This window comes from Anas acuta, chromosome W (genome assembly GCF_963932015.1).
Source record: "Anas acuta chromosome W, bAnaAcu1.1, whole genome shotgun sequence".
NCBI lineage: Eukaryota > Metazoa > Chordata > Aves > Anseriformes > Anatidae > Anas > Anas acuta.
This window is the reverse complement of record NC_089016.1, coordinates 17,327,329-17,339,890: the sequence shown is the minus strand read 5'-3', so window position 1 is coordinate 17,339,890 and position 12,562 is coordinate 17,327,329. Positions and strand designations below refer to the sequence as shown.

The 12,562-nt window shown below is 44.9% G+C and overlaps 2 protein-coding genes across 5 annotated transcripts in view; one reads left to right on the top strand and one right to left on the bottom strand.

Moving 5' to 3' along the window:
* LOC137847008 (zinc finger RNA-binding protein-like) overlaps nucleotides 1–12,562 on the bottom strand; it is a 207,528-nt gene that overhangs the window by 149,906 nt on the left and 45,060 nt on the right. The gene's annotated exons all lie outside the window — the stretch shown is intronic.
* Nucleotides 1–12,562, top strand: part of LOC137846796 (activated RNA polymerase II transcriptional coactivator p15-like) — a 31,624-nt gene that overhangs the window by 3,356 nt on the left and 15,706 nt on the right. Inside the window, exon 3 of the mRNA XM_068664908.1 lies at nucleotides 175–294. Coding sequence (XP_068521009.1) covers nucleotides 175–294 — 120 coding nt within the window. The remainder of the gene's footprint in view (nucleotides 1–174; nucleotides 295–12,562) is intronic.

The window sequence follows — 12,562 nt, the reverse complement described above, 5'->3', positions numbered from 1 at the left end:
CTTGGAGATTTTTTTATTTTTTTTGAATTCCAGTCTAAATTGTACAGTATTGGAGGCCTGCTATCACAAAAGGAATGTGGTAGTGTGTAATAGTAGTTTGTAGCTTCTAATGGAAGCTTTTTTGTAACTAGTGGTTGAAAGCTATGGTTCATGCATTTCTATTCTTGCTTCAAGGCCAAGCGGAAAAAGCAAGCAGCTCCAGAAAAGCCTGTAAAGAAACAAAAGACGGGTGAAAGCTCGAAAGGTGCCGCTTCTTCTAAGCAAAGCAGTAACAAAGATGAGAATATGTTTCAGGTAAAATTGATGACTCTCTTAAATCCTGGTTAAAGTAGCATGTTACATCATATTCATACTGCTTCAAAGTTCATATTGACTATCTTGATAGTGTAGTGCCTAGTCTTCTGAAGCCTTGGTCAAAGGGGTATTATGGTGCTACTGTACGGATGAGGTACTTGGAAAAAGCTTTGTCAGGTTTCAGTAGAGAAAAAGAATCTGAGTTGTGGCAATTGATCTAGCTATCCCTCCTGGCTTTTGACCATGGTAACTCTCTAGGTAGTCATTTTGTCTGTAAATACAGTGCTCATCATGAATATATTGTAAATATTAAATCAGGGTAGTTTCTGGGTAGAAATATTTTCTGATCGGGGCTCTTGAAAGATAGGTTCTTGGAAACTGAAGCATGGATTCTTTATTTAAGTAGGTCAAGGACATCTCGATTTTGGTCTTATAATATGGTGTTTTGGATTAGGGTTTGTTTGTTTATTTTGTGATGCAGATTTTTCTCATTGAATGTTGAAAGAGATTATAAGGTCATCTGAATGTAGATTTTTTTTCAGTAGCAAGATGCATTTATGAGCTCCGGGCATGGTTCTTGGGGTTAGCAGTAGCTGTGCAAGAACTTACGTAGCTTTGAATTGCCTATTTTAGGGGAGTGGGTCAAGAGTTAAATGTTTGTACCTAGGTGGCTTGATAAAGGCAGGGGATAGGAAAAACTTAAGAATCAGTGTATCTAAGAACTTTTAGGTTTGTGAAAGGATGTAGGAAGGATGTCTAATAAGATGATTCCGATATTTGGTAAGGCAAAAGAAATGGTTTTGGGCTGTAGCTGTGCAAAGAAATATGGCAAAATATATTTTCAAGAGATAAGGCCTGCACGATTATATAATACAGGGCAGTTACTCTTAATGTTGTCAGTCCTTACTTCTTGTTTAGTTAGAGGGAGGGCTTTGATTGAAGACACTGTTAATGACTGTACTAGACTGCTAGTTCCACCTAAGCCATCAGTGTTCTTTGGTCTCTGCCTGCCTTTTAGTTACTCAGCAGCAAATATATATTAGATTGCTTTTTCTGTTATGTGAGCCATTGTGTTTTTTTTATGCTACATCAGCTTAATGTACCTTAACTGAGGTGCAACTGTTTTGTGTGTAGGAGTGGCAGCTAATGATGTGAAACTGAGTGACTTAATGTTCTAAACCTCAGACTGTTCTAGAAGTGTACAGTTTCCCTTAACGTAGAGCTCTGCTGTATTCAGAAGATTCAGCATTTTTGTTGATATTTAGTCTTATTTTTTTCAAAGTTGGTGTAACTATTCTTGAAACTCATTAAGAATAGAATTAATCTAAGTAATAGGGAATTATTTCAGTATGAGACCAAGTGTATTTTATTTACACATCTTGGCCTTTTTAAGCTTTATAGGTAGTCTAGTATACTTTGAAATTTGTTAAAGAGGTTTGGGCAGAAGTGGAGTGCAGAAATTCATTTTGCTTCAGTTTCTGATATTGCTAGAGGTCCTAAAGAGAAGTGTTATTCATGTTAATGTGGAAGGGTTTAGTGTTTGTGCATTAGATTCCCATCTGTGGCTTCAAGCCCATGTAAGCTCTGCATTGTGTGCTTTGGTTAGTTTGACAAATTCTGTCATCTACCTATGTCTGATTTGGGTAAGATTTGTTAATGCTGTCTAAATACAGTATGACTGTTCAGAACGGAGCCACATAACACAAGGTATTTCACAGAATTTATTTGAATTTGTGTGAAAAGAACTCTGCCCACACTGTACCTCTTTTTATAAAGTTATATCTGCTTTTTGACTTGTGAGAAATAAGTTCGTCAGCTTCATGGTGTAATGTCTTTACCTACCATAAGTTCCTGAAAATAAATAATAAGCTTGTGATGCTCTCTAGAGGTGATTGATCATAGAAATGATGAATAGTGTTGGATCGGTAACCACCTCAGTTCCAGAATTCATGTTCTAAACCAATTTGTCCCGCAGAGCTCAGCTGTTTACAGAACTTTGCATTCTAGGGATTTATTATCTTCCTGTACTTATGCTATACATGTGGTTATCAGCTAAGATAGACTGACTTTTTATTTTGCAATTTCTACTTTTACAGTGTATATGCAGTTTTAAAAGAAACTGGCAATTAGAGGGGAAAATGTAGGTAAAAATACTTGCTGAAACTCATGTAGGAAGTCAGTTGTATATCTTTGAAAGTAACCTAGGCACAGTTCAGTGCATTTTATTTTAGGGAATGGAAACCTGAAAATAGTTTTTTGGACTTAATTCAGTAGAATAGTGTATCTGAAGAGCTGTGATATCTAATAAAAACATGTGAGCTTGTGTATTAAGGTTGAACAGCATTAATTTCCCTGCTTTAAAGCAATACAACCCTTGGAATGCTACTGTGATTATAGTAATAGAAAGGTGTCTTAGTCCAGTGAAGTTATTCTAGTACTATCAGCTGCTGTGTGGGGGAAAAACATTGTTCAGAAATGACTCAGTACCAGAATTACAGGTATCTGGACCTTAAGAAAAATCAATTTACTTGGGTATATCTAGATCTTAATTTTTTTTAAAATATTTGTTGTTAATTAGAACTGTATGTTAGATACCAGTGTTAAAGCTTTTATCAGTGACAACTGTTTTGTATAGAGTTTAACTAAACATTCTGAATTTAATGTGAGCATTCAGATGAAATGTAGACAGGCGTAAAATCTAAGAATTTCAGCACTTTCATTTGGAACTGTTTCCAGTTAAGGTAAACTTACTGCCTAAATAATATGTATTTTATGTTCTTGCACCCGTGTCTTACTGTAGTTGAATTACGATATGTAGTCTCTATATTTAAAAATCCTAAATCATGTGACTGTGATTGCATCTCTAATTTGCTATATTGTATTTTATTTCTTAGAGCAAATCTTGAATTACTTGGCAATGCACTGATAACATTTGATTAAAGGCTTAAAAAGATGTTCTTGAGTAATACTTGAAGGGAAGGAGGTGTAGAAGTCACTTGAAGTTGGTGAAGCGTTATAGTATAAAACCAAGAAACTTTTTTTTTTTTTAATGCAGGCTATTTAGGATATCCTTTGCCAGCAGAGCTGACAAATGTGGCCACGTTACTAAGTTTGTCTGAAAGTACTCAGCTGCTCTGACATCATAGCTTATTTTTGTGTTGTATTTGTTAGTGCTGTGGAAATAATTAATAAATCACTCATAAAACACTATTATGAATTGTAACCTCTCCTTCATTTTGAAGGATACCTTGAAGTAAGAAAAAATGCTTCATGCTTACAGTATCTAAAGATACTTCAATTGTTTTAAAAATTTTGGAGTTAATTTAACATGGTCTGAATAAAAAGAAAAATGTCTTCAACTGAACATAAAGCACACTTGTTTACACCTATTTTATGAAGTAACAGCTTAGACTTAAACATCTGTGGATGATTTTAATTAGTTTAAGAGTTCATGATTTCTGGTCTTACTTAAAGCTAGTAAGATGTTTTTGATCCCATGTTAAATTGTCAGTGCAAAATGCATCTATTAAGGAAAATTAATATTCTTAATAAAGCTTTTTTTTACCACCTTGTTTTTAAAATTGCTTGCTTTAGGATGTTGTGGTGGTTTAACTCAGGTGGGCAGCTGAGTTCCACCATGGCTGTGCTCTCACTCCCCCTCCTCAAAGGGGAAGGGGGAGAAGATAGGATGCAAAGGGCTCGAGGGTTGAGATAAAGACAGGGAGATCACTCAACAATTATTGTGATGGGCAAAATGGACTCAGAGTAGGGAGATAGTAATAGGCAATAAATCTTACTAACAAGTTAGAGAAGGGAGAAACAAAGGAAAGAAACCAAAAATGCCTTCCTCTTCCACCTCCTCCCCCTTGAGTGGCACAGGGGAATGGGGACTGTTTTCAGCACTTTGTCTCTGCCGCTCCTTCTCGATCACTCTCGTCCCCTAGGCCATGGGGTCCCACCCATAGGGTGCAATCCTTCCTGAACTGATCCTGCGTGGGCTTCCCACAGGCAGTAGCTCTTCCAGAACTGCTCCAGGTATGGGTCTGTACCATGGGGTCCGTCCTTCAGGAGCAAACTGCTTCAACCTGGGTCCCCCGTGGGCAGCAGCTGCTGACAGGTCACCTGCTACTGCGTGGGCTTCTCTCCATGGGCTACAGGTCCGGCCCGGAATCTGCTCCGGTGGGGGTCCTCCACAGGCGGCAGCCTCCTTCAGGGCAGGTCCACCTGCTCCACTGTGGTCTCCTCCACAGGCTGCAGTGTGGAACCCAGCTCCTCCGTGGTACTCCATGGGTTGCAGGGGGACAGCCTGCTTCACCATGGTCCACAGAAGTACACAGGGGACTTCTGCTCCGGTGCCTGGAGCACCTCTCCTTCTTCACTGACCTTGGCGCCTGCAAGGCTGTTTCTCACTTTCCCAGCTGTGGAGTTGCAGCAGTTTTTTTTCCCCTTTCTTAAATATGCTCAGAGGTGCAAAAAACATTGCTTATTGGCTCTGCTCTGGCCAGCAGTGGGGTCCTTATTTAACATTGGGCAGCTTCTGGATTCTTCTCACAGAAGCCACCCCTATGGTCCCCCTCGCTACCAAAACCTTGCCACGTAAACCCAGTACAGATGTGTTCATTCTTTAGAAACTGTATACAGAAAGTACATACAGAACTCTAAGTATTTTTAAATTAATTGCATTGTTTTTATTACATAACTTCTGCTTCTCAAATTCACATCAATGTATGATGTGAGTATATGTATTTTCAAATGTGGGGAAAATTTAATAATCCTAAATATGTAGTGTGGTAAAACATGTTATACTTCCATTTCTGCTCTCCACCCTCAAAAAAACAGGCCTCATTCAGTTAAGTTGTGGTACAGAAATTCCCAAAGTAACATTTTTAACAATTTCATGCCATGGCATGTGCTGGTAAACTGAAAGTTTTGGTTTTGGAACATCTGGTTACAGTGAGAAATTTTTAACCACTTTCCAATGAAGTATCAAGATGATTTGAGAACAGGTGTGGGGCCACTTGGTGGTTTTCTTTCATTTTCCATCTGTATTTTTTTTTTTTTAAACAAACCAACCAAACACCATTAAGACCCCTCTAGGAATTGTGCTTTTCTTGTGTGAATATGTACTGGGTCTGGCTGGAATGTTAACTTTCCCTGCAGCAGCCCATACAGTGCCGTACTCTGTACTTGTAGCTGGAACAGCAGTGCTATCACACCAGTGTTGTGTCTACTGCTGAGCAGCAGTGGCACAGCATTGGGCCTTTCTCTAACCCTCCTAGGGGATGGGCGAAAAGTGAGGAGAGAAACATCACTAGGGCAGCTGACCTAAACCAATCAAAGGGATATTCCATACCATGTGATGTCACACTCAGCAATAAAAGGTGGAAACAGGAAGAAGAGGGGAGGGGTGGGCTCTCGTTGAGAAGACATCGGTCCTCCTCTCGAACACCGGCTGCGTGCGTTGAGGCCTTGCTTCAAGGACGTGGTCAATCATCGCTCATTTGTGGGAAGTAGAGAGTAATTTCTTTCCTCTGCACTTCCATATAGCCTTCATTTATTTTGTTTATTTTCCTCCCTTCTTTTATTTTCCCTTTTCCCCTTTCCCTTTTTATTTCCCCTTAGTTAAATTGTTTAGTTCATGGTAGTCTTTATTTAATTATTATAATTATTTCCCTTGAATTAAATTATCCTTATCTCAACCCGTGAGTTGTTCTTTGCTTTACTTCTCCCCCTCCTCATCTAAAGGAGGGGGAGTGAGAGAGCGGTTGTGGGGTTTAGCTGCCCAGCGTGGTAAAACCACCACAGAATATCTAATGTTTTTTTTGTTTTTTTTTTTTTGTAGATAGGAAATGTACTAATAGACGATAGAACTCAATCTTTCTTTATGGCTGTCTTTGGTAGTTATAATACAGGCAACAAAAATAAATTGCAGGGTGTGGTAGTCTGGGTGTGATGCTGCCACTGCTGTTTTCCAGTGGTGGTTGTAACCTGCCTGTGAAGAGCCCAGCCATGGTATCCACTAGGCAGAAAGCTGTGGCCTCTGCATCCCTTGCAGCCTCTCCAGCCATGGCTACTCATGTGGCTACCCAGGCGGAGGTCTTGGGGAAACATGTGGCCCTCCAGGTCTTGGGCTGTAGAGTGTGCCCGAGTATTGTCAGTGTCTGACAGTGTAGGATAACCTGACTGAAAGCCCCGGGACAAACGGACACAACGACCAGCGTTCCGTGCCGTAAGCCAATTTATTACTGCGTGACATTATCTTATGTAGTGTCAAAGCGTCCCACCCAGGACCCCTCCCACTGTGCTCGCAGGCACCCCAGACCCCTCCTTTCGTGCACGCAGGCACAACTCAGAATAATCCCACACCTCCCCCCTCTTTATGCAGTAATGTACCCCCTTTAACCCATTACACTAAGCGTGATTTAATCATAATTACTTAGGGACGAGTATCCGTCCCAGGAGCAAGCGGTGGCAATGGGAACCCTTCATGATTTTTGGTGAGAATGGTCAGCATGCTGCGATTCATTATACTGCTTCTAGCTATTTTTGCTTTAATACATGCATATACTAGCCCTATCACAATGAATACTATTACCAGTAGCAATATTGTTTGTAAGAGCGATTTAAGCCATCCTTCTAGCTGAAAGCCTAACCCCTCGAGAGCTGCCCACAGCCAATTCTGTTCTGCGTCACGCTGCTCTTCTTTTATTTTGTCTTCTACCTGGGCTATTTGGGATATGTCACGTTCTACATCGGCAGTTACATTTGGCATGTGTATACAACAATGGTCAACCTTATCTTTAAGGTATCCACAGATGCCGTGTTCCTTTAACAGAAGCATATCCAGGGCCAATCTATTCTGCAGGGTCATTCTTGTTGTGGCTTGTAACTGTATATTTAAGTCCTTAAACCCCTTTTTTGTTATGTTGGCCAGTCTATGTACTTGCCCCATCAAATTGTATATCAGCTCCCTGTTGTGGTAGGAGGCTATCGGGGCAAACAACGATTCTACCACCCATCCTATCTTTATCCCAGTGGACGGTTCCTGCCACTCATCATCTTCTTCACTTACTTCTCTTTTTGTCCTTCTCTCTATGAGAGGAGATTTTTTCCAAAGCGGGCAAAGGGTGGGCAATCCTAAAGTTATTTCTTTAACTGGGCCATCCAAACTTAAATGAGTCGTCCAAGTTCCATCACTGGCAGCCCACACAAAATGTCCCATGCTTCGTATGGTCGAAGATTTACAGTTCACTAAGGTCTTTTCCCTACCAGGCTGGCTGGCTATATTCCGATTGGTTATACTCATGTTAACTTGTAGACCTCTGCATGCACATCCGGTGGCTAAGGCTATCTTTACCGGGAGCAGAGATATTGTTTCTAAAGCAGTGTCACAATTGAATATTTGTGTACAATTCCACCACGGGACTGCCTTTACCCTCTCCCGACTACTAGTTTCCCTCTGAGCCGTCTCATATAGTAAACTCTGGTCATTATTCGTCCTTCCTACCCACTGCAAACACCAAGGAGTATTCCCCCCATATTGGTATTTCTGCAGTATACTTAATGCCCATGCTGACTCCCAACCCTCTAATCCTCCTAACTCGTTACCTTCTTTACACTTCTATATAACCTTTTCCTTTTGTCGTGTGCGTGGTGCATCATACTCACACATCCCTAGTCGTCCATCCTCGTTGTCTAGGTCCGTAAATATGTAATTTCTTTCCTTTTGACACCCAGAATAAAGGTGAATCTGACACTTTCTATAAAACCCTTCCAGCCTTTCTGTCTCTATGACTGTTTCCGATTCACATTGGATTGTTTTGTTTTTCTCAATCTGGGGTATCGGTGATGTGATTATACCCCAGGGTATAGGATCACCTGCGGATTTAGGTATAGGTAAACAAGCGGTCACTTGACTCACATTCTGCATTTTTGCGAAATCTCTAATTAACCCTATCATTAAATTTTCCTCTTGATTGCTCCTTGCTTGCTGTGTGTACTGAGCTGACCTTTTATCTCTCATTTTTAACAACACCGGAATTTTACAGACTCCTCGGGTTGCTCAAGGGCTGCGAGCAGTGTGATGCGGCCACAATAGCAGACCCATAGAGCACAAACCAAGTGTCGTGTTAGCTGGAATCACCTTCCAAGCACGTTCCTGAGAACAGAGCAACCAATAGGGGTTAGGTAAACGCCAATGAACAGAGTTTGAAACATGCGCGACGCGGACCGATTGATAAAGGGTTGTCGCATGGCTATTTACAGTCTAAGCATCCCCAGGGAAAAAGTCCACCGGTACAGGAGCTTGGCCCGGTGGCCCCACCCACAACCAGGCCACCGACTGATTGCGCAACGTGGTCTTAACTGTCCACGGCAGAACGGTCACATTCGCTGTTGTCCCATTGTCCCAAACGTCAATGGAGTCACACAATTGCACCACCCCGGCAGAACAGTTTCTTTTCCATCCTCCATCGCATGTGTGGTGCCGTCTGATGACAAGTGTATTTCATGTATCAGATTGATACCTGCCTGCACGGTGGCATTGATATGGATGGTAGTCAGCTTCCTTCCCCAGCAAGTAACAGGCGGGAGCAACCCATGAAGAGTCCCATTGAGTACCGGCTCATCAGACCGTAGGTTGTAAGCGCATGGCGTTGGAAACAGCGGAGCGGTCTGGTAGCCCGCAGCATACTCCTGCTAACACTAATGCATCACGACCTAACAGAGATATAGGAATGGCTAGAACATAGGGTCTGAGGGGCCCTGCCTCCTGCCGGACACCAGCGTCATCCCAGCGAATCTAATACTGGATGACGGCTGTTTTCGATCACAGGTTCCCTTTTCTTGGAACAATCACGAGTTATGTGACCACACTGTCCGCAACGAAAACAACCTCCAAGATGAATCTGGAGAGCAAACGCCTGGAGGGCGGATGTGACCCCAACCATCTGCTCACTTAGAGCAGCAGCAAGAGGCTGCATCTCCTGAGCCTTGCCAAACGCACATCCACGAGCAATCAGCTTGCCCACGCTTGCAGAAGCTGGAAGCGCTGCAAGAGCGGCCTTGAACTCAGGTAGAGCTCCCGTTCTTAAGCATTCTCTCAAAACAACATCTTGCGCTTCCGGTGGTAAATTACTGCTCGCCACAGCTGTCTGCACTCTATCTGCAAAGCGCCCAAAATGTTCCTCAGGTTTTTGCCGAATATGGAGATAACTGGGAGTCGGGCTGACTACAGCATTCATCCGCTCTAATGCTTTACGACCCAAATCAGCAGCGGCAATCAGCACGGGCTGAGGCAGCAGCAGCTGTTCCTGCGGAGTATTCCACCTCCCCCGTCCCAACAATGCCTCCCCAGGCATACCATGTAAAGGATCCTGGGGATTCGCCCATGCACGCGCCATTAACACTTCACCTTCCTCTTCTAGCAAAGACTCAAACATGGGTACCTGCGCTGCCGTCAGGCAGGCTCGGGCAACCTGCCGCCAATCAAACATCAGGGGCCCTTGCAAGGCCACCGCATCCAACAGAACCTGTGTCTGTGGGCTAGAGAATCCCCCCTCCTGTACAGCCTTTTTTAACTGTAGCAGCATTTTATAATCCACCGGCTGCCACTGATGTCCTTGAGACCCCGCGAAAACAGGATAGCACCCTATCCGCACAGGACTTGGCGTTATTTCACAACCCGAGAGAAGACATTCTCTCACACTAATAGTCCATTTTTCTCTTGCCTTTTGCACCTCCTTGCGGATGCGCATCGGCTGCCGCGAGGTAGCCTGTCTAGGATCCTGAGACTCCTCATCTGTTGAACTCTCACTATCTACTCGTTCTCTCTCTCGGGACGCAGCACCCGACGGAACGGGAACGCGACGCACGGACGATGGTAGGGGCTTCTCCGAAAAAAGCTTCACCCGCGCTTCCCCCCCCTCCCGCCCTCCAGGGTCAAATGCGGGGGGGGGCTGCATACAGCGGCAGCTGGAGGGAGCCCGAAAACGCCGGCGCCTGCCCGGATGCCACCCCTGCCCCTTCAGGACCCCTGGCATGGAACAGAATAAAGGAGCCCTTCTTATTTACCCCCCAAAAGGACCCGTCCGATGAAGTATGTACGGTGCTCCCTTCCGCCGGAGGAGCACTAGGTGTTGCTATTCTTTCACGATCCAACCGAACTCGCAGGGGGGCCTGAAAAGGTTTCCCACCCTCTTCTTTCTCCTGCTCCACATTATTTTCATCCCCCGATCGAGCCTCCTCCTTCGCCTGCCCTGACCCTTCCTTTAGATTGTTTTTTATCGGCAGCTCCATAGGAGCCTGCTTATTCTCACTGTTCCCATCGGACAAAAGCATGCGGTGCACAGTAGCCCACAGGCATGCCTCGTTGGCTACCTTTCCCAAAACCGCTTGCATCGACCCATAGGTCGGTAGTAAAGTCTGCGCCTCTTTGTTCCCGATGCAAGCGCTGTCACATAAATCCCGTCCCACCGCTTCTAAAGTAGCCTGTCTCAGGCAATGAACAGGAGATTCCGGCGTGTCGCCCAAAACAAGAGGGACCGTATGTCCTTCTTTCGTAAAGCTATTCCTACTTCCTTGGCCAAGGATTTTAAAGTACTCACCAACTCATCGACTCCAGGCCCCATGGCCTCCCGTGTACCTAGCACGTACGCACTGCGCCTAACTCGCGCCAACCGGTTGCACGTCGGGGTCACCATATGTAGGATAACCTGACTGAAAGCCCCGGGACAAACGGACACGACCAGCGTTCCGTGCCGTAAGCCAATTTATTACTGCGTGACATTATCTTATATAGTGTCAAAGCGTCCCACTCAGGACCCCTCCCACTGTGCTCACTGGCACCCCAGACCCCTCCTTTCGTGCACGCAGGCACAACCCAGAATAATCCCACAGACAGAAGCAGCAGTGGGTATGCCTGTGGGAGGTGTGCCCAGGTTGAAGAATTGCTCAGCCTGGTGGCAGAGGTTCGGGAGGAGGTGAGTAGGATGAGGAGCATCAGGGAATCGGAGAGGGAAATTGACTGGTGGAAGCATACTCTACCCTCTCTGAGACAGATGCGTGAGCCAGCCACCACACGAGAAACAGAAGTTCCCCCTTCCCACCAGGCAATAGGAGGGGACCTAGGACAAGGGGGGGGAATGGAAGCAGCTTTCTGCTTGGGATGGTAGGTGAGCCTTCTCCCTGCCTACTTCACCTTTCCATCTACCCTTGCATAACAGGTATGAGGCTCTAGAGCTTGACAGTCAAAACAATGATGTAGATGAAAGCCCATCCCGGTTGGAAGGGGTGTCTAAGGCAAGGCAACCTACCCCCTGCATTGCTACATCTTCTATCAAGAAAGAAAACAGAGTTACTGTCATAGGGGACTTGCTTCTGAAAGGGATAGAGGGCCTGATATGCTGTCTGGACTCTTCCCCCAGGGAAGTCTGCTGTTTCCCTGGGGCTCAGGTAAGAGACATTGCTAGGAAAGTCACTTGCCTGGTATGGCCCTCTGACTACTACCCACTACTGTTTTTTCAGGCTGGTAATGATGAGGTAGCAAGGGGAAGTCCAAGGGCAATCAAGAGGGACTTCAGGGCTGTGGGGTGACTGGTTAAAGGATCAAGGGTACCGGTTGCATTTGCCTCTGTCCTTCTGGTAGCAGGGATCAGTGTTGACAGGTAGACTCAGCTCATCAATATGTGGCTCTGAGACTGGTGTCACCAGCAGGGTTTGTTGATCACAGGAGGGTCTATGTGACACCAGGTCTGCTGGCGTCAGATGGGATGCACCTCTCTTGGGGGGGGGGGGGGGGGGGGGGGGGGGGAAGGATTTTTGCTCAGGAGTTAGCAGGGCTGATAGATAAGGCTTTAAACTAGAGTCTAAGGGGGAAAGGGATAAAACCAGGCCTACCAGTGATAAGTTAGGGGATGACATGCCAGAATAAGAGGGACTGTGTGCTAGTGAGATCCTTCAATCTGCTCCACTTGGTGCTGCGTACAATGAGGTGCATTTGGAGTGCTTCTACGCCAAGGCATGCAGCATCAGGAGATAAACTGGATGAGCTAGAAGTCTTGGCTCAGTCCCAGAGCAATGACATCATCAGCATAAACGAAACCTGGTGGGATGAGTCCTATGACTGGTGTGTTACAATAGATAGTTACAGGCTCCTCAGGAGGGATAGGCAGGGCAGGTGAGGTGAGGGAAGGTAGTGATATACATGAAGGAGGGGCTGAACTGTGTGGAGCTTGCAGTTGGTGATAGCAAAGCTGAGAGACTCTGGATT